At 42.1% G+C, this 25,016-nt stretch overlaps 1 protein-coding gene across 1 annotated transcript in view; it reads right to left on the minus strand.

The window, feature by feature from the left end:
* The window catches only part of LOC118390918 (kin of IRRE-like protein 3), a 264,822-nt gene that overhangs the window by 44,080 nt on the left and 195,726 nt on the right, over nucleotides 1-25,016 (minus strand). Inside the window, exon 6 of the mRNA XM_035781736.1 lies at nucleotides 5,830-5,935. Coding sequence (XP_035637629.1) covers nucleotides 5,830-5,935 — 106 coding nt within the window. The remainder of the gene's footprint in view (nucleotides 1-5,829; nucleotides 5,936-25,016) is intronic.

Genomic DNA, 25,016 nt, shown 5'->3' on the forward strand with positions numbered 1-25,016 from the left:
TTATCAAAAAGTTATATTTTGGTTTCATCTGACCATATGACATTCTCCCAATCTTCTTCCGGATCATCCAAATGCTCTCTAGCAAACTTCAGACGGGCCTGGACATGTACTGGCTTAAGCAGGGGGACACGTCTGGCACTGCAGGATTTGAGTCCCTGGCGGCGTAGTGTGTTACTGATGGTAGGCTTTGTTACTTTGGTCCCAGCTCTCTGCAGGTCATTCACTAGGTCCCCCCGTGTGGTTCTGTGATTTTTGCTCACCGTTCTTGTGATCATTTTGACCCCACGTGGTGAGATCTTGCGTGGAGCCCTAGATCGAGGGAGATTATCAGTGGTCTTGTATGTCTTCCATTTCCTAAGAATTGCTCCCACAGTTGATTTCTTCAAACCAAGCTGCTTACCTATTGCAGATTCAGTCTTCCCAGCCTGGTGCAGGTCTACAATTTTGTTTCTGGTGTCCTTTGACGGCTCTTTGGTCTTGGCCATAGTGGAGTTTGGAGTGTGACTGTTTGAGGTTGTGGACAGGTGTCTTTTATACTGATAACATGTTCAAACAGGTGCCATTATTACAGGTAACGAGTGGAGGACAGAGGAGCCTCTTAAGGAAGAAGTTACAGGTCTGTGAGAGCCAGAAATCTTGCTTGTTTGTAGGTGACCAAATACTTATTTTCCACCATAATTTGCAAATAAATTCATTAAAAATCCTACAATGTGATTTTCTGGATTATTTTTCTCATTTTGTCTGTCATAGTTGAAGTGTACCTATGATGAATATTACAGGCCTCTCTCATCTTTTTAAGTGGGAGAACTTGCACAATTGGTGGCTGACTAAATACTTTTTTGCGCAACTGTACATAAACAACAACACTGAATGACTCCGAGCGAGTATCAGGGTTGATGTGATTGGTTGCCAGCACACACCATCTGTATCAATAAATCACTTTCAGAAAATGGTTTGTGTCTTAATAATTTATTAATTTACTCTTTTATTCACGGAATCAAATGATGTGTGTAAAATACTTTTTTGAATGTTGTGCTGATTATGATAAGCTAATGCTAAGCTAATTGCCAGTAATGTGTGGAGCCATGTTTGTTGACATTGTTCAATGCCTTCTGTGTGTTACGTAAATGTCTGTCAGACCAAAGATGTTATAACAAAACGAGGTGAGGGTAAACTTCCCGAAGTGAATAATGGGAAGTCAATGATGGTAGATGACACAATCCCTTCAACATGCATACTGCAGACAGACCTCATCTTATTTTTGGTTAGGGTTTCTGTCAGCTGGGTGTTAACCAAAATGAATGCTTGTCTTAGCTCACACTTTCCTCAGTCAGCGCTTGTTTGCCCCCCCCACCGCACAGGCATATGGCAGAGATATAACCGCCATCGTCTCAGGGACCCCGCCCATCTATAATAAATGAGATGCCAGCTGCTGTCAAGAAGTTAAGGTCTAAGGTGAGATCTGGGTACATTGAGCACACTTTTTTACGTCGGAAGTTTACATACACCTTAGCCAAATACATTTAAACTCAGTTTTTCACAATTCCTGATGTTTAATCCGAGTAACAACTCCCTGTCTTGGGTTAATTAGGATCACCACTTTATTTTCAGAATGTGAAATGTCAGAATAATAGTAGAGAGAATGATTTATTTCAGCTTTTATTTCTTTCATCACATTCCCAGTGGGTTAGAAGTTTACATACACTCAATTAGTATTTGGAGCATTGTCTTTATTTCTTTTTTTACTTGTGTCAAACATTTCGAGTAGCCTTCCACAAGCTTCCCACAATACGTTGGGTGAATTTTGGCCCATTCCTCCTGACAGAGCTAGTGTAACAGCACACTCTTTTTCAGGTCTGCCCACAAATTTTCTATTGAATTGAGGTCAGGGCTTTGATGGTGTTACGGGATTTTTTTAATCAATAATGACTAATTATGTATACATTTCAAATCAGGACTGACTAATCAGAATACTATTATGTTACTGTATATATACTAATCAGAATACTATTATGTTACTGTATATGTATTAATCAGAATACTATTATGTTACTGTATATACATTCATTTTCTTTCTTAATCCTAGTACTGAACATAATGTGTGTAAATATAATCAAGAATTAGAACAATGACTGTCTGTTCCTTGGTAGAAATGAATTAACTATATCTTCAGACTCGCTAGAATGCTTATCTACACAAGAAGACCTTGGCTCGGCCATAAATTATATTAAATTGGTAGGGAGACGATGTGGGAAGGCTTGAGATACTGCCTTTGTACCAGGGTGGCAGAAGAGACGCGTTGGTACTGGAACTAATGACGTCATTTTCAGTTTATAACCTGTGGTAAACTGTATCGTGTTCAGTACTCTTGTGAATAAACTCTGCTGATTGACTTTAAGACTGGGCTCTGTCCATTATTATCGAATAAGGGTCTTACAAATCCTTATGAATTGACAGAGTGTTTGTCACGTTCTGACCTTTATTTCCTGTGTTTTGTATTTAGTTAGTATGGTCAGGGCGTGAGTTGGGTGGGCGGTCTATGTTTGTTTTTCTATGATTTGGTTATTTCTATGTTTCGGCCTAGTATGGTTCTCAATCAGAGGCAGGTGTCATTAGTTGTCTCTGATTGAGAATCATACTTAGGTAGCCTGGGTTTCACTGTGTGTTTGTGGGTGATTGTTCCTGTCTCTGTCTCAGATAGGACTGTTTTGAGTTTTCACATTTCTTGTTTTTTGTAGTCAGTTGTTCACCTTAACGTATTAAAAAGAACCATGGACACTTACCACGTCGTGTATTGGTCCTCTGATCCGTTTCGCCTCTCCTCTTCGGAAGAAGAGGAGGAAATTCATTACAGAATCACCCACCCAACTCGGACCAAGCGGCGTGGTAAACAGCAGCGACGACAGCAGCAGCAACAACAGCGGCCAGCATCAGAGCAGAATCTGGACTACACAACTTGGGAGGAGATAGATAGGTGGGCGGTTGACCCAGGGAGAGTGCCGGAACCCGCCTGGGATTCGATGGAGCAATGCAAGGAAGGTTACAGGAGAATGAGGTTGGTGAAGCCAGCACGGCAGTGCGACAGGTACGAGAGGCAGCCCCAAATTATTTTGGGGGGGGCACACGAGGTGTGGTACTGAGCCAGGTAGCAGACCTGAGCTTACTCCTCGTGCTTATGATAAGCAGCGCATTACTGGTCAGGCACCGTGTTATGCGGTTAAGCGCACGGTGTTGCCAGTGCGTGCCCATAGCCCGGTGCGCTATAGGGCAGCCCCCCGAAAGAGCCATGCGAGTGTGGGCATTGAGCCAGGGCGTATGGTGCCTGCTCAGCGGGTCTGGTCGCCGGTAAGCAGTCTTGGTCCAGGTTATCCTGCGCCGGCTCTGCGTGCTGTGTCTCCGGGGTGCTGGGAGGGTGCACTGCGTCCTCTGCCTGCGCTCCGCTCGTGCCGGGCAAATGTGGGAGTGGAGCCTAAGGGAGAGGTGCGTGTAGTAAGCACTAGATCTCTCGTGCTTACCCACAGCCCGGTTCAACCTGTGCCTGCACTCTGGAGGGTCCGGGCTAGAGTAGTTGTCCAGCCTGGGGAAGTGGTGCCAAGGTTGCGCACCAGAGCTCCAGTGCTCCCCCACAGCCCGGTCTTTCAGGCTCCTCCTAACACCAAGCCTCCTGAAGGTCTCCCCAGCCTGGTGGTTCCTGTGGCAGCCCCACGCACCAGGCTGTCTCTCTGTCTCCTCCCTGCAGGTGGTCCCGCCTGTCCGGCGCCGCTGCCGGAGTGTCCCGCCTGTCCGGCGCCGCTGCCGGAGTCTGAGGCGCCAGTCCCCCTCTGCCCAGAGGCGCCAGTCCCCCTCTGCCCAGAGGCGCCAGTCACCCTCTGCCCAGAGCTGCCCCTCTGTCCAGTGGGGTCATTGATAAGGGTGGCCATGGTGAGAAAGCCATGGAGGCGGACAATAAGGCGGACTAAGACAATTGTGAAGTGGGGTCCGCGTCCCGTGCCAGAACCGCCACCGCGGACAGACACCCACCCAGACCCTCCCCTATAGGTCAAGGTTTTGCGGCCGGAGTCCGCACCTTTGGGGGTACTGTCACGTTCTGACCTTTATTTCCTGTGTTTTGTATTTAGTTAGTATGGTCAGGGCGTGAGTTTGGGTGGGCAGTCTATGTTTGTTTTTCTATGATTTGGGTATTTCTATGTTTCGGCCTAGTATGGTTCTCAATCAGAGGCAGGTGTCATTAGTTGTCTCTGATTGAGAATCATACTTAGGTAGCCTGGGTTTCACTGTGTGTTTGTGGGTGATTGTTCCTGTCTCTGTCTCTGTACCAGATAGGACTGTTTTCACATTTCTTGTTTTTTGTAGTCAGTTGTTCATGTGTACCTTAACGTATTAAAAAGAACCATGGACACTTACCACGCCGCGTATTGGTCCTCTGATCCGTTTCGCCTCTCCTCTTCGGAAGAAGAGGAGGAAATTCATTACAGTGTTTGATTTTAATTGGGTATTAAAACAGAGTAATTTAAAGTTATTTTGCCACAACTTTGGAAGTATGCTTGGGGTCATTGTTCATTTGGAAGACCAGTTTGCGACCAAGCTTTAACTTCCTGACTGATGTCTTGAGATGTTGCTTCAATATATCCACGTAATTTTCCTTCCACATGATGCCATCTATTTTGTGAAGTGCACCAGTCCCTCCTGCAGCAAAGCACCCCCACAACATGATGCTGCCACCCCCTGCTTCACAGTTAGGATGGTGTTCTTCAGCTTGCAAGCCTCCCCCTTTTTCCTCCAAACATTTCTCAAAAAAGTACGATCTTTGTCCCCATGTGCAGTTGCAAGTCATAGTCTGGCTTTTTCATGGTGGTTTTGGAGCAGTGGCTTCTTCCTTGCTGAGCGGCCTTTCAGGTTATGTCGATTTAGAACTTTTTGTAACTGTTTCCTCCAGCATATTCACAGGGTCCTTTGCTGTTGTTCTGGTTTTGATTTGCACTTTTCACACCAAAGTACGTTCATCTCTAAGAGACAGAACGTCTCTTTCCTGAGCGGTATGATGGCTGCGTGGTCCCATGGTGTGTATACTTCGTACTATTGTTTGTACAGATGAACGTGGTACCTTCAGGCATTTAGAAATTGCTCCCAAGGATGAATCAGAATTGTGGAGGTCTACAATTTCTTTCTGAGGTCTTGACTGATTTCTTTTGATTTCTCCATGATGTCAAGCAAAAAAGCACTGAGGTAAAGGTACACCTCCAATTGACTCAAATTATGTCATTTAGCCTATCAGAAGCTTCTAAAGCCATGACATCATTTTGGGAATTTTCCAAGCTGTTTGAAGGCACAGTCAATTTAGATTATGTAAACTTCTTATCCAATGGAATTGTGATATAGTGAAATAATCTGTCTGTAAACAATTGTTGGAAAAAGTACTTGTGTCTTGTACAAAGTAGATGTCCTAACTGACTTGCCAAAACTATAGTTTGTTAACAAGAAATTTGTGGAGTGGTTGAAAAACGAGTGTTACTGACTTCAACCTAAGTGTATGTAAACTTCTGACGTAAACTGTATGTGGTTGTTTATTGTGCTATTCCCCAGTAGAGCAGCATAACTTGGACAGAGAGACTACAGAACTCCTAAAGCAGCCTGTATGCATAAACATGAGAGGAATGTAGATAGTGTGTGTGTATATAGGCCTACTGAACACAAGTGCATCAAAAAGTGGAGATTTTGGGTCACTCAAACCAAAAGATTTAAATCGGAGAGAAAAATAGATATGTGTGTGTGTGTGAGAAAGAGAGAGTGTGTGTGTGTGTGTCTGTATATGCAGGTGTACTATCTCACCTGTAGTGGATGACTGGTGGGTTAGCTTTGGCAGAGCAGTGAAACTTTACCAGATTGCCCTCCAGTATGGGCTGGGGCTCAACAGATAGGTTGACCAGGGGCAGGTCTACATGGGAGAGAACAGAGGGTTAGTCTATAAACCAATGCCAGAGTATGGTGTTAATATTAGGACAGCCTCAAGTCCTGCCGAGACCGAGACTGTCCTATGGACATCGTACAGGTGAGTCTGTGCCTGGGTCGTGCTAGTAAGGGCACGCTACTAAAAATGCTTCAAAACTTTCTCGAAATGGAATTTAAAAAATGTGTGTTTTGTATTTGACAAGTCAAAATCAATGTCAAATTTTACTGGTCACATACACACATTTATCAGATGTTATTACGGGTGTAGCGAAAAGCTTGACTTCCTAGCTCCAAAAGGGCAGTAGTAACTAACAATTCACAACAATAGAAACAAATCTAAAGTAAAATAATTGAATTAAGAAATATACTGTATAAATATTAGCACGAGCAATGTCGGAGTGGCATTGACAAAAATACAGTAAAATAGAATACTGTATATACAGTCGTGGCCAAAAGTTTTGAGAATGACACAAATATTAATTTTCACAAAGTTTGCTGCTTCAGTGTCTTTAGATATTTTAGTCAGATGTTACTATGGAATACTGAAGTATAATTACAAGCATTTCATAAGTGTTTAAGGCTTTTATTGACAATTACAGGAAGTTGATGCAAAGAGTCAATATTTGTAGTGTTGACCATTCTTTTTCAAGACTTGGCAATCCGCCCAGGCATGCTGTCAATTAACTTCTGGGCCACATCCTGACTGATGGCAGAACATTCTTGTATAATCAATGCTTGGAGATTGTCAGAATTTGTGGGTTTTTGTTTGTCCACCCGCCTCTTGAAGATTGATCACAAGTTCTCAATGGGATTAAGGTCTGGGGAGTTTCCTGGCCATGGACCCAAAATATCCATGTTTTGTTCCCTGAGCCACTTAATTATCACTTTTGCCTTATGGTAAGGTGCTCCATCATGCTGGAAAAGGCATTGTTCGTCTCCAAACTGTTCCTGGATGGTTGGGAGAAGTTGCTCTCGGAGGAAGTGTTGGTACCATTCCGTTCATTTGCATGGCAAAGAGGGACTTTGCAATCAATTGCAATTCATCTGATCACTCTTCATAACATTCTGGAGTATATGCAAATTGCCATCATACAAACTGAGGCAGCAGAATGTGAAAATTCATATTTGTGTCATTCTCAAAAATGATGGCCACGACTGTACTTTTGAAATAAGTAAAGCAGAATGTAAACATTACTAAAGTGAATAGTGTTCCCATTGTTAAAGTGACCAGTGATTCCATGTCTATGTATATAGCGCAGCAGCCTCTAAGGTGCATGGTTGAGTAAGCGGGTGGTAGCCGGCTAGTAATGCTATTTAACATTCTGATGGCCTTGAGATAGAAGCAATTTTTTCAGTCTCTCTGACCCAGCTTTGATACCCCTGTACTGACCTCACCTTCTGGATGTTAACGGGGTGAATATGCCTTGGCTTGGGTGGTTGATGTCCTTGATTATCTTTTTGCCATTCCTGTGACATCGGGTGCCGTAGGTGTCCTGGAGGATAGGCAGTATGCCCATGGCAAATGCCACAACTGTAAACATTTGTGAGGTTCTTAGGGGACAAGCCACATTTCTTCATCTTTCTGAGGTTGAAGAGGTGCTGTTGCGCCTTCTTCACAACACTGTCTGTGTGGTTGAATCATTGCAGTGATGTGTACACGCAGGAACTTGTAGCTTATCTTAGCTTATCTCCTTCTCCACTGAGGTCCCGTCGATGTGGAAAGGGTTGTGCTCTCTCTGCTGTTTCCTGAAGTCCACAATCAGCTCCTTTGTTTTGTTGGCATTGAGGAGAGGTTATTTTCCTGGCACCACTCTGCCAGGGCCCTCAACTCCTCCCTGTAGGCGGTCTTATCATTGTTGGTAATCAGGCCTACTACTGTTGGCTACAAAAGTTATTGAGTTTGAGGCCTGCATTGACACGCAGTCATGGGTGAACAGGGAGTACAGGAGGGGGACTGAGCACGCACCCTTGTAGGGCCCCAGTGTTGAGGATCAGCGAAATGGAGGTGTTGTTTCCTACCTTCACCACCTGGGGTCGGTCCGTCAGGAAGACTGGGATAGGGAGAGATTGAATATGTCCGTAAACACTCCAGCCAGCTGGTCTGCGGATGCGGCTAGGGAAGCCCTCTGGGCCGGCAGCCTTGCGAGGCTTAACACGCTTAAATGTCTCACTCACGGCGCATAATAAGTTAGCAGGCACCAGGCTAACTGTAATATTTGTGTTGTGGAGAAATGACCAGGCAGGAGGCGTGAGTACAGTTAGTTTTCGTTTAGTCAAAACCCCTCGTGCTCTACAGTTCCCGGCACCCCAGTGCGCATTGTGCATTTCCTATTAGGTGTAGTAACATAACACTGCCATAATACATTACTGCTTAGTAACAGCACAGTAACTAATATAAACAGATGTAGATCCCAGATACTACACTAACTAGCTAGCCAACTCCAGTAATGTGCTAACGTCTGCTGGAAAACCTAGCTTTAGGTTGCTAGTTGTAAACGGCGTAGCTTGCTGTTTAGTAACTAGCCATATCTATGACTAAAAAGGGAAGAGGTTTAACAACCGAGATACAAAATATTTTATTTTTAGTCATAGATATGGTTACAGGTAGTTGTTTAGTTAGGTAATTTAGCTAATTAGTTAGCAAAATAAAAAATAATTTGATTTCTCCTCTGTAACACAGTATGTTAGCCCAATATGGGTTTCAGTAGTTAAACTAATGTTAGCTAGCTAGCTAGGTGGCTTGCAGGAAAAAAATACTTACTTAGCTAGACACCGTATTTGTCATCTGCCCTCTTGTCTGTGGTATCGGCTGTAGCTGAGCTTCTAACGTTAGCTAAATCCAACTCTTTGTTTTGAATCCTCTTCACTATATTCCGTTTAAAACATGTATGATTGAATATCAACATGTAGCTAATAGATGGTCCATCGACGAATTTGTGTTGATGAGAGGAATCACTTGAAGTCATTGCGTCTGCTAAATTCTTTCAGTATTGCCTAAAGGATTGTTGTTAGGGGCCAGAGGATGAATCACCACCCAGTAGTTTTTCAGAGATTGTAAAAATGTGTCGGCTTGTATATTTGATAGGCCGCCGATAGGAACATCGCTGAAAGACGTCCAATGGCTCTATCGAAGAAGGACAACCATATCTAAACACACAACAAAGTCTGATCAGTATAATGTAGAGCCTTCGCAAAATGCTACAAAGCAGGACTACATGTATATTTAGATCTCACCCCCAATCAATGACCTTAAAGCCATCATAGGGTGTATAATTCAGTGTGCAAAACCCTGACCTGCCTTCCTCCTGGGCAATTATGTCTGAAACACATCTCACTGCCCTAGAAATGTATCAGACATGATGAAAACAAGCCCAAATTCCCCCAGAGTGAAATTCCCCTTCAACCCCATCAATCACGATGGCCTGAGTTATGTCGCCAAGATAATCGTGAAACCATGAACAGGCGTCAGAGCTCAGGCCTTCGATAAAATAGCATGATCACCAGCTTTTGACAGATCCACGAACAAAGTAGCACATGTCATTTTAGTCTCTAAAGCATTGACAAGAAAATGAACAACTAAAGTGGTTGCTGTAATCGTGCTATGCCCAGGCCCAAACCCTGATTGGTTTACATTCAAAATACATTTCTCAAATAAAAAAGAGCAAAATTGTACATTTACCAATGATTCAAGAATCTTAGCTAGACAAAGAAGCCTTGAAATGGGGCGGTAATTATTAAGATCACTCCTATCCCCTCCCTTATGGATTTGCAGCACAAGAGCTGATTTCCATACTTTTGGAATATTTCCTGATAAATGTTACATACATTTTTTTTTGTTATTGAGCAAACAATGATGCACACTTAAGCAGAGCAGTATCCATTGGTAGCCTCCTGTGGATTTATTGTTGTCTGTTGCTAGCATAGCATCCAGGACTTCTTATTCTGTAAATAGCCCCCCCCCAAAAGCTTTTACTATCATTTCTCTGATCATTCAGCAAGTTTCCCCTAACAACATCCTGCCCAATATCATTGTGAATAGGCTTAGAGGTTATTTGAAAGAGAGAGCCCAGTGAAATAAAATGGTGATTAAATGCATAAATGATGGCATTTTTTTCTGTAATGAGGTCAGTGTCTGAATTAATTTGTTGTGGCAGAGAGGAAGTAATAGAACCCTTCAGGGATTGGACAGTTTTCCAGAATCGTATTAATCACCAGTTTATTATTAATCACTCTTTCTGACACTGATAGTAACTCCTTATTTAGAATTTCAGTGAGCTCATCGGCTTTGTGTGCTGACATGTAGATCGTGGAATCATCTGCGTACATAGTCAATCCAGCTTTGTGTAAGACCCGTGGCAAATCATTTGTAAAAAATAGAGAAGAGTAACCCAAGGCAACTGCCCTGAAGGACACAACACTATACATATCTGACGTTAGAGAAGCTTCCATTGAAGACACTCTGGATTCCATTAGATAAATAGCTTTCCAATGATGTGATGCAGAGTTATTTGTTTGTTTTTCTATTCAATTACAATGTATGATCAATAACATCAAAGGCTGCACTTAAATCTAACAATACAGCTCCAACTGTCATCTTATTATGCATTTATTTAACCATTCATTAGTCCTCTGAGTCAGTGCAATACAAGTTGAGTAGTGCCCTTCTATATGCATGCTGAAAGTCAGTAGTTAACTTGTTCTCAAACAATTCTCTCCATCAATTTACTAAGAACAGGCAGCAAACTGATTTAGCGTCTGTTCGAGCCAGCAAATGGTGCTTTACTATTCTTAGGCAGCCCTGCAGCATTAGTGAAGAGTTGATCAATACAAGTGGACGTCACAGATCCAACACTATTGGTTTGCACTCTAGTTGGTTGAGTGATAACCCGCGTCATATTACAGGCATTAGTCACAGTTTGAAGCTTCCTCTTGAGAGGCCCGCTAGTTGCTAACCAGTCACTGTTCAGGTTACCCAGAAAATAGATCTCTCTGTTAACATCACACATACTATCAAGTATTTCACACAAAAGAAGAGGCTTTAGATGAGGCAGGTGAACATACAACCACAACACTTCAACAACATTTGACATGCTTTAAAGGAAAATGGGTCTGAACATATTCAGCAGCACCTCCCCCATAGGCATTTCTGTCTTTTCTGTAGATGTTACATCCTTGTATTGCTACTGCCGTATCATCAAATAATTATCTAAGTAAGTTTCAGAGAGAGCCAGTATATGATGATGTTAGCAAGCTATTGGATTTTTTAAACCTTATTTTTAAGGCTACATATATTAATATGGGCTATTCTTAGCCATTTCTTGGGTAGCTTATCAGAAAAGAAAAAAAAAACTTTCTTTGGCAGATAAAGTCAGTCAATCAGGCACTTGTGAGTGTCAGTTGCTGTATGTTGTGATATTGGGCTGAAGCTATTGACCCGGAAGCTTGGGTTTATCCCTCCTCCAAGGCTTTTGGGACGGAGAGTGGACAATGAGCTTGTCGTAGCGGATGTAAGCAATGTCCCCATGCTTTCTTTCCACCTTTGGCACACAGCTTCCGAGAAGTCCCCGTTGAGGAAGATGTTGATTTCTCTCAAGTTCTCGGCTCTCTCCAGAACAGACATATTTTCCTTGAACCTTAGGAACTTGACCACTATTGGCATGGGTCTGTCACCTGGGCTGGTTTCAGATTTCCCAGACCTGTGGGCGCGCTCTGCCTCAATCTTCCAATGATCCATCGGCAGCTTTGCAATGATTTATTTTCTCAATTTCTCCTCAGACTCCGTCCAGGTCTCATGGGGAGATTCTGGTATGCCATCCACAACAATGTTATTCCTCCTGGATTGTCCCTCTAGATTGTCTGTTTCAATGACTGACTGACAGACAGTGCTGATGACATCTCGCGTTGACTAACAGTTTGTTGTCAACTTGCTGCAAATCTCTTACAGGACATCCGCCTCTGCCTGGGAGAACTGCAAACTGTTCTCTAGGCGGGACGCTACTTTCCCAAATGACCAACATCCGGTGAAATGGCAGAGAGCCAAATTCAAATAAAATTACTATAAATATTACAATTTGATGAAATCACACATGCAATACACCAAATTAAAGCTACACTTATTGTTAATCCAGCCAACGTGTCAGATTTCAAAAAGGCTTTACGGCGAAAGCAAACCATGCTATTATCTGAGTACAGCACCCCATCAAACAAACACAGACAATCATATTTCAACCCGCCTGTCACGCCCTGGTCTAAGTATTTTGTGTTTTTCTTCATGTATTGGGTCAGGCCAGGGTGTGGCATGGAGTTTTTGTATTGTGGTGTGTTTTGTCTTGGGGTTTTGGTGTGTATGTATTTGCAAAGTCTATGGCTGTCTGGAGTGGTTCTCAATCAGAGGCAGGTGCTTATCGTTGTCTCTGATTGGGAACCATATTTAGGCAGCCATATTCTTTGAGTTTGTCGTGGGTGATTGTCCTGAGTGTCCTTAGTCTGTGTTAGTTTGCACCAGTTAAGGCTGTTTCGGTTTTCACTATGTTTATTGTTTTGTAGAGTTTGTGTTTTGGATTCGTGTTACGTTGTGTGATTAAACATGGATCGCAATATACTCGCTGCAGTTTGGTCCGACTCTCCTTCACCACATGAAAACCGTGACACCGCCAGGTGCGACAACTCAGAAATAAAGATATAATTCATGCCTTACCTTTAAAGAGCTTCTTCTGTTGGCACTCCAATATGTCCCATAAACATCACAAATGGTCATTTTGTTCGATTAATTCCGTCGTTATATATCCAAAATGTCCACTTATTTGGCGCATTTGATCCAGAAAAACACTGGTTCCAAATCGCGCAACATGACTACAAAATATCTCATAAATTACCTATAATCTTTGTCCAAACATTTCAAACAATTTTCCGAATACAACTTTAGGTATTTTTTAAATGTAAATAATTGATACAATTTAAGATGGGATAAACTGCATTCAATACCGGAGGAAAACAAAGTGGGGCTTTTCAGCTTGCGCGCCTCTATCAAACAATACACTTCCCTCGACCCTCATTCTGAACAGGGCTACGTCTTCATTTCTCAAAGGAAAAAACATAAACCAATTTCTAAAGACTGTTGACATCCAGTGGAAGGGATAGGAACTGCAAGCAACTGCCTTAGAATTCTAGATTCCCAATGAAAACGCATTGAAAAGAGAGTTACCCCAATTTTATTTTCCTGGATGGTTTGTCCTCGGGGTTTCTCCTTCCAATAAGTTATGTTATACTCACAGATGTCATTCAAACTGTTTTCTATCCAACAAATACAAAGAATAAAAATAATATGCATATCCTAGCTTCTGGGCCTGAGTAGCAGTCAGTTTACTTTGGGCATGCTTTTCATCCGGATGTGAAAATACTACCCTCTATCCCAAAGAAGTTAAAAGTCCTGGACCTCTCTGGTCAGATAATCCCTTGTTTTGTTAGTTGAGTCCACCAGAAATTTGACAACGCTATTTTCCTGTTTCTGTAACAATTGTTTGTCGATATTTAAAATATTTAAAAGATCACGCTTCTGTGAATGTCAAAACACTGTCTTCTCCATACTTCCCACCTTCTTTAGCTTTGGGTGGCATGATGGTAGAAACTTAGGTTACCTCTGTTACTCCACACAATTCCAACCAGCACAGCTCGCAGCCCCGATGGAACCAGCAGAAAACAACAGGGATTTAATCAGCCACAAGCCTGGGACTATCTGCGGTCGCAGCTACAAGGGCTAACCGTGTCATGGACTTTTTAGTGTCTGTAAAACCAGATTGACTTCCCTAATACAGTAAGTCGATTCAGATGTGTCTGTCTGTCTGTCTGTCTGTCTGTCTGTCTGTCTGTCTGTCTGTCTGTCTGTCTGTCTGTCTGTCTGTCTGTCTGTCTGTCTGTCTGTCTGTCTGTCTGTCTGTCTGTCTGTCTGAGAATATGTGTGTGTGTTAGCACAGGCACGTGCATGAGCGTATGACCCCAATCGAATGCAGATGGCTTCAGTTGTCAGAGTCAGATATGTGTGATTGCAAGAAGCAGCCTGTTAACAACTGTATAAACATTGTTGCAGTGGCTGGGGTTTGATGCTATCCTGACCCCGGTAAAGACATTTTCACACAGCAGTGCTTAAACCGGTTAATTAAAGATTCACTCAGTCAAATGTTGGAGATAAAAGAGCAAAACAAAGCAAACAACAAACAGAGCGGAAAGGGCTCGTTAATACTCTCCTCTGTAATGGCTGATATTTTCCATTCAGATTAATTGGAGCCTCGTTTCACTTGCTAATTGCTACATTAGAAATGTATGCAAGTTTTTAAAGAATACCCGTGATTAAGGACAGCTCCGGATGAAAGCAACTAACACATAAATTAAACAAATTAAGCAAACAACAGTGTTCAGACGAATGAACTGAATGTGCCTTCAGTGGGAGCGTTGGGAGCGATGTCTTCGTCAGGGTCCTTTTTCGGGCTGTTTTCAAAACAAATCACACTTAGTTAAATAATCCGCTGCTGAAATGACTGAAACGGAGTAGGATTGTGCAAATACAACAGGCTATCCAAATTACCCCTGGCACTAGCCTAGGCAGCCTCAGCAGCCCCACAAGCACACCAGAGATTGATAGCGGGGGCCCGGAACCATCAAATGCTCTCTCACTCTGTAACTCTCAAAGTGCTTTAGATGTGTGCAGCGATGGGGCCCATTCTGTGCTGCTAGTTCCAAAAACGCTCTCTGTGATTTTCTTCAAAAGTACCTCTGATCTTTCATATAAGCAAATGGAACTCTTTCACTTCGACTTGTGCCGCCTTGATTGTGTTTGACTTATCAGGAAAAGGTTTAGAAAGTATACAAAATTACCTCCTGACCCTTTGGCCAAGGGGAGATTATAAAAATATATTTATGTCGCTTAGTGTGTTTTTCATTCAACAGATCTTGCCAGTGCATTATTGGTGATTGTCACATTGGTATAAGGATCGGGAGACAGGTGCTGGAATGCGTTGTATGTTTTTTAAATTATTACCCAAATTACAGCATTCCGTGTAAAGGCACAGGGACGAAGACCAAACAAACATGTAAACAAAACACACAGGGTTGAAACCCAAACAAAAGAGTGAGGAGTACCTCGAATAAATAACACAAGCGCACAATGATACCACACGGGACAAGACCCATAATCATCTGCACAATACAAGCGGCACGAAAGCCAAAACAACACAGCACCAACGGACATTGTAACAATAATGGACAGCCCAATGGAAGCCAAAGGGCATATATATACAAATACTAATCAGTGGGAATAGGGGATAGGGTGTGCGTGATGGAATTTCCGGAGGGATCCTTGTCAATAATAACTTTCATGGATTAAAGATGTTCATTCATTTCCCGTAAAATTAAATGGAATGCTTGTTATTCCCCCGTACAGGCCTTGTAGGAAGCTTTGCTCGAATATTACAGGTAAAAGATTGACAATTTACTCCCAGTTCCAAAGAAAAATAAATAATCCCCCAAATCTCCCAAAATATAAAGCAGTCACTTAAAAGCCAACATCCTTAGGTCAAGTCTTAACTCTTTTCTATATGTTGAAGAAACACTCTTATATTAGTTTTTTATCCAAACACTTTTTCTGAAGTACTTTTATGATGACAGTGTGATACAGAAGTAGCCATATACATTTCAGTCCGAGAGCAGTTGCATCAATTTAACCATGGCCAGGTCAGGGGTGTTAAGGGAAAGAGAGCTGTAGCCAGGCTGATAAAAGTACAGTTTAGGCTAACTAGGGGATCTCAAGATGCCACTCTTTGAGGGGTGTTATACTATAGCCCTTCTAACGGCACTTGAGTAATCCTACTGGAGTTTTCCATATGGGCTCTCAGCTGGAATTTAATTCCCAGAATACCACTACCAACTGAGGGGGCACGAGACACAGGAGGAACCCCTGAGGTGTTCCCCTAGGCTCTCAGCTGGGGCCAGTTCAGTTCAACTGCCATGGCTATAAATTGTGTGAGAGGAGATTGGGGATTCAGCTGCAGATCACTCCAGTCATACGCTACTTCTGACCTCTGCCAAACTCTCACACAAGCATGTATCAAAATATATCAAAATGTGTAGTGCTAAAACGAGCTATCTATGTGTTGGTGTGGATATAATAGTTTGTGGAGATTAGAAAGAGGAAAGCTTTTTTTGTGTTATATAGAATGTACTTTATTCCGTCTTGAAAGGGGAAACCTCAATGGAAAGTCACGTGAATGGAGCTGATTTTAGCGATTGTGATTGCATTCACACATCACTTCAATGAACGATTGCAATGGCGCAACACGTTTCTTTTCCTACTTCCATAACACCCTCACAGTATCTCCTGCCCCTGTTACACTCTAGAGTTGCGTTCTACCATGTATGAGCAGTCAGCAACCATCTTACAAATGGGTGGGAGTTTAAGTTGTGGACACTGCGTTGACTCATTAGCCGAGGCACGGCAGCAAATGGAGGTTGGCCAAAGAAACAAGCTGACAAGCCATAAGACATACGCTTCAAAGTCTGGAACATCACTCATTTCCATCAAGGCCAACCAATCAAACTTTCCCTCTTTGAAATATAAAGATGTTGTTTTACCATTGTCAGTCTGCTGTCTATTGTGGTTGAAGTACACACAATTGGAAAGCAGTAAATAAAAACAGCTAAATCAAATTTCATTGGTCACGTAACCATATGTATTTGCTGTCTTGAATATGGCTGCTCTTTTCCCATGTTGTTACCTCCAGATATCTTCTTTAACTGTTGGAGGATGCCTGGTCCAGATCATTGTTGTGCTGTTTGCTCCCATGGCTGATGGACTACTTTGTTGAAAGAAGCAATGCTTTGTTGAGGAGCTCAGTAACAGGGTGGAGTGGGCATATGGCATTATTGTTACCTAAGCTGCTTTTATTTACTGCTTTCCAATTGTGCGTACTTCAACCACAATAGACAGCAGACTGACAATGGTAAAACAACATCTTCATATTTCAAAGATATAAAGAGTGATTGGTTGGCCTTGATGGAAAAGTTTGGGAGTACAAGCTACTGTTACGGAACAATAGAAGGCAAAATAACAACACCGACAACAATGACAAAAAGACACTTCTAAAGATAATTTTGTTCAAGAAAAAAGGTTGTCGAAAAGGGCTTGTTGTTGCTTGATTCTCTGGTAATGTTTTTGTGCTTGTCATTCTTATGGAAATCAAACGCCTGTGCTTTTCAAAGTCGACCCGCCTTTGAAGACTGCCTCAATCTACCCCAGTCTGTCGGTTCCAACTGACTTGAATATCGGTTCTACAATCGAAGCAGCAGATACCTGTGGGCCGTATTTCTCATTAACAGTCAAATGCATTTCAATCAGGAAACACATTTGCACGTCGGACAGATGTTCTATTCATAATGCCTTATGTTGCAGGATGCATCTTTTTTTTTAAACACACACCTGCAGGGTTTGCAAATTAGATAGCCAACAAAGAAGGATGGGATGGAATGACAAAACAAATAAAAGTGATTCCACCCACCTTATGAAGGCTAATGCACCGTTTGAAAAGAGGGAGAGGTGGGGAACTGTATAATGAGAATGACTGGGAGAGGGGTCTTCATGTGTTTGTGCATAATATCCTGGGGGTCTTGTTTAATGTTACCAGATGCAGATTCATAAATGCTTAGTTGCAGATGACAATATTACATCCCAGATTAGTAATTCCATTGGTGGGAAGGGGGACAAGGGATCTTCAGCTTTAAAGCTGAATTTATTTTAAAAAGCCAATGACTTTGACAATTACTAATTCATTTGCCATGAAATCTATGACATCTATGACAATGCAATGATGAAGGTTATGACAAAATTGGGCTCACAGGCTCAGTCACCCAAAGGCACAAACATTACCCCCATGAAGCTCACCTATCATGTTCACTTCTATCAAAAAACCTGTGAAGTTGCTAATGGGGAGGTTCTAATAGAGATAGATACTTCTGGTGAATGTAAATGTATGGGACTATTTTAGCGAGAGCTAGCAGACTCCTGGGAGAGACTGGGCAGCTTCCTTCAGCTTGTTGAAGCACTCTTCTTACTTTAGCTGTCAGAGTGAGTGTGTTTTTGTTGTGAAGAGATACATTGTGTGTGTGGCTATGAGAGAGAGAGAGAGAGAGAGAGAGAGAGAGAGAGAGAGAGAGAGAGAGTGCATGTGGTTCCCAGTGGACACAACACACCTGCATTTGGCCATTAATTACACCCCCACCAAAAAAAAATGTCAGCACTGCTCTTATCCACTACATGCAATTACTCATGGAGGCCCTCGGACTCGCACCCTTCTTGTGCATTGATCCTTGCAGATCATTGTGGTGTCAGGAGAAAACCAATAAAAAATTAAAGGACTTCTCAAAAATAACGTCTTAGTTTTTTTTAACGAGAGAGCTGCTTTTAATTTTTATTTGATGTAACCTTTATTTAACCAGGAAGGGCTCATTGAGATTAAAATATATTTTTCAAGAGCGCCCTGGCCAAGATAGGCAGCACCAAGTCATTACAAAAAAATGACAGACAGACAACATGAAAAACTACAAGTAATCTAGTAAAAACCATTGAATTCACAAGAGTATAAAACAGCTAATTAAAAACATTGACAGGTCAGGGAATCAGCCTCAAAATTCTTCATCAGTGATTTAAAAACACCAATCAGGAAAAAGTTCTTCCAGTTTAAAAGTATTTTGTAAGGTGTTCCAAGACTATGGCGCAGAGAACATAAAAGCCCTTTTACCATATTCAGTTCGGACATTTGGAACAGTTAGCAGGATAAAGTCCAGCGAACGAAGAGAGTACCCACCACATTTCTGAACAATAAAAATGCACAAATAAAAAGGTTGTAAACCCAAAATGGCTTTGTAAATAAAAGTATACCAGTGACTGAGCCTACGAGTGACTAGAGAAGGCCAGCCAACCCTGGTATACAAAGTGCAGTGGTGCGTAAGTGTTTTGCCGTTTAAAATAAATTTCAAAGTGCCATGTTAATTAATGAGTGTCAATTGATCTCAAACAGTGAGCGGAACATTCATATATAAAATATCCGCGTAGTTTAGTAAAGGCATAAATGTAGCTGATACTAGCCTCCGGTCTGGCTTCAAAAGAAAAACCGGCCTTATTCCTAAAATAAAATCCCAATTTCAGCTTCAATTTTTTTGTAAGTTGTTGATTATGCAATTTAAAAGAGAGGCCGTCATCAATTAAAATAACAAGATATTTTTTATGAGGTTACAACCTCAATCTCCTTGCCCTGACAGGTGGTAATAGGTGAAAGGTTCAGAGGTCTATTTCAAGGTATTAAGATACTTTCTGTACAGTATCAGCAATGGGTACATACAGAGTGCTTACTGTACTGCAGAAATGTACATGAAGTGCTTAAATACAGTTGAAGCTCCTGCATCCGCCCAGAGATCTCCAGAACTATGACTTTCGGACGCAAGGGTGTCAGCTTGAGTCAGTTCTTTGACCAGTATCTGCGTTATATGGTTACATTCTTTATTGTAACCACATTTGTTTTCTTTAAATTATTGTTTCATGTAGGATGCTACATTTTTGACAAGTTGCAATTGTTGGTACACCCAATAAAAACAATCCTACTTCTGTTTGGCTGTTAAGCTTCATAGCCTACCTCAGCCAGTTAAGTTATTTTAAATAGGTCTAGGCTCAGAAGAAATAGACTCCAATTAAGCCCTCTTGTTGTTTGTAAAGTCAAATTAAAATGAAGATTATTGTTGAAATTAATTGCTCGGCTGGTGTAGGTTTTCTCCATCTGTTGGTGTGCAAAAAAGCTAGCTATATTTTCAGCACCAGCCACTGTTCACCTCCTATTAATTGCGTTGCGGTTGCCACCAGTTAAAAAAATTGAACCGTTATTTAACTAGGCAAGTCAGATAAAAACAAATTCTTATTTACAATGACGGCCTACCCCAGACAAACCCGGATGACGCTGGGCCATTTGTGTGGCACCCTATGGCATTCCCAATCACGGTTGGATGTGATAGAGCCTGAATTTCGAACCAGGGACTGTAGTAAAGCCTCTTGCACTGAGATGCAGTGCCCTAGACCACTGTGCCACGACGATATATATATATATATATATATATATATATATATATATATATAGATATACCAGTATATCATAAAAGTTATATAGATAGTTACCAGTATATCTCAAAAAAGTGAGTACACCCCTCAATATTTTTGTAAATATTTGAGTATATCTTTTCATGTGACAACACTGAATAAATGACACTTTGCTACAATGTAAAGTAGTGAGGCTCTGATCAGTACCAGCCTGCTGTCCCTACCACAGGAAGTAACCACACAAAACTGCCATTAATGTGGAACACTAAACTGAGTAATCACCACCTTCCGGAGACACCTGAACCCCACAAAATACCTAGTGAGTACACCCCTCATTGAAAATGTGCACTATTGTAAAGTGGCTGTTCCACTGGATGTCATAAGGTGAATGCCATTTCCCTCCTCTGGTGTCATCTGACTAAATGTTAAATGTTAAAGGTCTCAGGTGTGAATGGGGAGCAGGTGTGTTAAATTTGCTGTCATCGCTCTCACACTCCCTCATACTGACTGGTCACTGGAAGTTCAACATGGCAAATAACTTTCTGAGGATCTGAAAAAAGAATTGTTGCTCTACATAAAGATGGCCTGAGCTATAAGAAGATTGCCAAGACCCTGAAACTGAGCTGCAGCACGGTGGCCAAGACCATGCAGCGGTTTAACTGGATATGTTCCACTCAGAACAGGCCTCGCCATGGTCGACCAAAGAAGTTGAGTGCACGTGCTCAGCGTCATATCCAGAGGTTGTCTTTGGGAAATAGACGTATGAGTGCTGCCAGCATTGCTGCAGAGGTTGAAGGGGTGGTGGTTCAGCATGTCAGTGCTCAGACCATATGCCCTACACTTCATCAAATTGGTCTGCATGGCTGTTGTCCCAGAAGGAAGCATCTTCTAAAGATGATGCACAAGAAAGCCCACAAACAGTTTGCTGAAGACAAGCAGACTAAGGACATGGATTACTGGAACCATGTCCTGTGGTCTGATGAGACCAAGAAACTTATTTGGTTGAGATGGTGTCAAGTGTGTGTTGCGGCAACCAGGTGAGGAGTACCAAGACAAGTGTGTCTTGCCTACAGTCAAGCATGGTGGTGGGAATGTCATGGTCTGGGGCTGCATGAGTGTTGCCGGCACTGGGGAGCTACAGTTCATTGAGGGAACCATGAATGCCAACATGTACTGTGACATACTGAAGCAGAGCATGATCCCCTCGCTTCGGAGACTGGGCTGCAGGGCAGTATTCCAACATGATAACGACCCCAAACACACTTCCAAGACGACCACTGCTTGCTAAAGAAGCTGAGGGTAAAGGCGATGGACTGGCCAAGCATGTCTCCAGACCTAAACCCTATTGAGCACCTGTGGGGCATCCTCAAACGGAAGGTGGAGGAGTGCAAGGTCTCTAACATCCACCTGTGATGTCGTCATGGAGGAGGAAGAGGACTCCATTGGCAACCTGTGAAGCTCTGGTGAACTCCATGCCCAAGAGGGTTAAGGCAGTGCTGGAAAATGATGGTGGCCACACAAATATTGACACTTTGGGCCGAATTTGGACATTGTCACTTAGGAGTGTACTCACTTTTGTTGCCAGTGGTTTAGACATGAACGGCTATGTGTTGAGTTATTTTGAGGGGACAGCAAATTTACACTGTTATACAAGCTGTACACACACTACTTTACATTGTAGCAAAGTGTCATTTATTCAGTGTTGTCACATGAAAAGATATACTCAAATATTTACAAAAATGTGAGGGGTGTACTCACTTGTGATATACTGTATATAGAGATAGAAACATAGAGATATCATCTATATATATATATATATATATATATATATATATATATATATATATATATATCTTTATCTCTTTATCTCTATATATTTTTATCTATGAGATAAAGATATATATCTATATACAGTGCCTTGCAAAAGTATTCACCCCCCTTGGAATCTTTTCCTATTTTGCTGCATTACATCCTGCAATTTAAATGTATTTTTATTTGGATTTCATGTAATGGACATAGACAAAATAGCCCAAATTGAAATGAAATGTGAAATGGAAAAAAATAACTTGTTTAAAAAAATTCAAAACAATTCAAAACGAAAAAGTGGTGGGTGGGTATGTATCCACACCCTTTGCTATGAAGCCCCTAAATAAGATATGGTGCAACCAATTACCTTCAGAAGTCACACAATTAGGTAAACAAGGTCCACCTGTGTGCAATCTAAGTGTCAAATGATCTCAGTATATATATATGCCTGTTTTGAAAGGCCCCAGAGTCTGCAACACCAATAAGCAAGGGGCACTATGCAAGCGGCAACATGAAGACCAAGGAGCTCTCTGAACAGGTCAGGGACAAAGTTGTGGAGAAGTACAGATCAGGGTTGGGTTATAAAAAGTATCAGAAACATTGAACATCTCACGGAGCACCATTACATCCATTATTAAAAAATGGAAAGACTATGGCACCACAACAAACCTGCCAAAAGAGGGCCGCCCACCAAACTCACGGACCAGGCAAGGAGGGCATTAGTCAGAGAGGCACCAAAGAGACCAACGATAACCCTGAAGGAGCTGCAAAGCTACACAGCGGAGATTGGAGTATCTGTCCATAAGCCGCACTTTAAGCAGTACACTCCACAGAGCTGGGCTTTACTTTAAGAGTGGCCAGAGAAAAAATAATTGCTTAAAGAAAAAAAAATAAGCTCCCCAAACCTATGGAAGAATGTACTCTGGTTAGATGAGATGAAAATTTTGCTTTTTGCCTAAAAACGTTATGTCTTACGCAACCCCACTACCTCTCATCACCCTGAAAACACCATCCCAAGCATGGTGGTGGCAGCATCATGCTGTGGGGATGCTTTTCATTGTCAGGGACTGTGAAACTGGTCAGAATTGAAGGACTGATGGAGGGCACTAAATACAGGGAAATTATTGAGGGAAACCTGCTTCAGTCTTCAAGAGATTTGAGATTTGTTCACCTTCCAGCAGGATGCTGACCCTAAGCATACTGCTGAAGCAACACTCAAGTGATTTAAGGGGAAACATTTAATGTCTTGGAATGGCCTAGTCAAAGCCCAGACCTCAATCCAATTGAGAATCTGTGGTATGACTTAAAGATTGCTGTACACCAGCGGATCCCATCCAACTTGAAGGAGCTGGAGCAGTTTTGCATTGAAGAATGGGGAAAACTGCCAGTGGCTACATGTGCCAAGCTTGTAAAGACATACCCCAAGAAACTTGCAGCTGTAATTTCTGCAAAAGGTGGCTCTACAAAGTATTGAATTTGGGGGGGTGAATAATTATGCACGCTCAAGTTTTTATTTATTTTTGTCTCATCTCCTGTTTGTTTCACAATAAAAAACATTTTGTATCTTCAAACTGGTAGGTTTGTTGTGTAAATCAAATTATACACCCCCCCCCCCCAAAAAAAAACACAATTCCAGGATGTAAGGCAACAAAATAGGAAAAATGCCAAGGGGGTGAATACTTTTGCAAGCCACTGTGTATATATATATATAATGTAATCTTTTTTTTCAGAACATTAACTATGTGTAAAGATAGTTATAAATTATTTGTTGCAAGTTGGTAGGGGGGGTTCACACCTAGCTCGGCTATTAGACAAATCTTTAGTAAAGGTTGAATATTCTATTGCTCAGCTAATAGCCCATCCTGCTACGATTGTGAAAAGCGAATAAATGTTAAAGATTCCAATTGATAAAGTTTTTTTAGCCACAATTGGCCCCGAACCCCAGTTAATAGATTTGGGCACAGTCGATAGCATGCTGGACTTCGGGCTAGAATGTTGAGGGTTTGAAACCTGCACCCTGCTTGTTTCATTGCATTATTATGGTAGAGCAAATAGCCTGGATTGTTACTCACATCTCGCACCTTGCTCTCTTACACGCATTGTTCTTCGCCTGAGTGGCTCGTGGTGGGCGTGCTGGCAGGATGTTCTGTGTTTTATTCTGTATATAGGATATTGGATATGAATGGGAAAAAAAACTTGCTAATGACCGATTTTTGTCATTTAATTTTATGACAAAAATATGCACAATCGTTTGTCTCTACATTCACTAACATACTCCTATCAATTGTTAACTTTTTGCTTGACTCGTTATGACATCATAATAACATTTGCTTCCACCGTAATGTTTTGTCAGCCATCAAATTCGTCATTGGAACTACTCCATATGATTGGTCATATAAAAATCTTGGGACCCAAATGCATAATGAGTGCGCTACCTCCCTCTTGTGGTGGTCTGGAGCAATGAAGCCGTGATTCTGGGTACCTCTAAGTCCCGTGGTGTAAGCTCTCAACTTTTAAAGGAGGAACCACTGTATATTGTCCCTAACATTTTTACTCCATCGCAACAGTTGTGGTACACGCACACACACACACACACACAAAGACACTCAAGACCTTTCCCCCACAACAACTGTAGACTCAGATTCTCAACAGTTGCACCATCCCAGAGCCCAACTCAAGAAAGGTCTTGTTTAACGAATGCATATACAGTTGCAGCAGTATGAGAAGGCCTGCAAAACTGAGCCTAAAAATGGGCAGAAATGGGGAGATTTGATTAACCATTGTCACGTCCTAGGTGATGGAGGTCAGATATACCCTCTTCCCCTGAAACACCCACACATGGTCCCCCGTTGTGACCATATTCCCCAGCATCTCCGTGCAGTTATACTTGTGACTTTGTGCCACCAGGGCCACAATAAGATGCCCCCTCTCTGAATGTCCAAGTGTGACCATCTCCCCATGGGTTACTGCAGCTCGTGTTGCCAGCACTGCCACTGCTTGGGGACACCCCAACGGAATCCCCACCGGCTAGGTACAAGGTCGTCAAGGTTCTCATTAGCAGCTTTGAGAATTTCCTTGTATATTATCCTCTCCCATCAGGGGGCTCTGGCTTTGCAGGGCCAACCCTGCC

Source organism: Oncorhynchus keta, chromosome 12 (assembly GCF_023373465.1).
Source record: "Oncorhynchus keta strain PuntledgeMale-10-30-2019 chromosome 12, Oket_V2, whole genome shotgun sequence".
Lineage (NCBI taxonomy): Eukaryota > Metazoa > Chordata > Actinopteri > Salmoniformes > Salmonidae > Oncorhynchus > Oncorhynchus keta.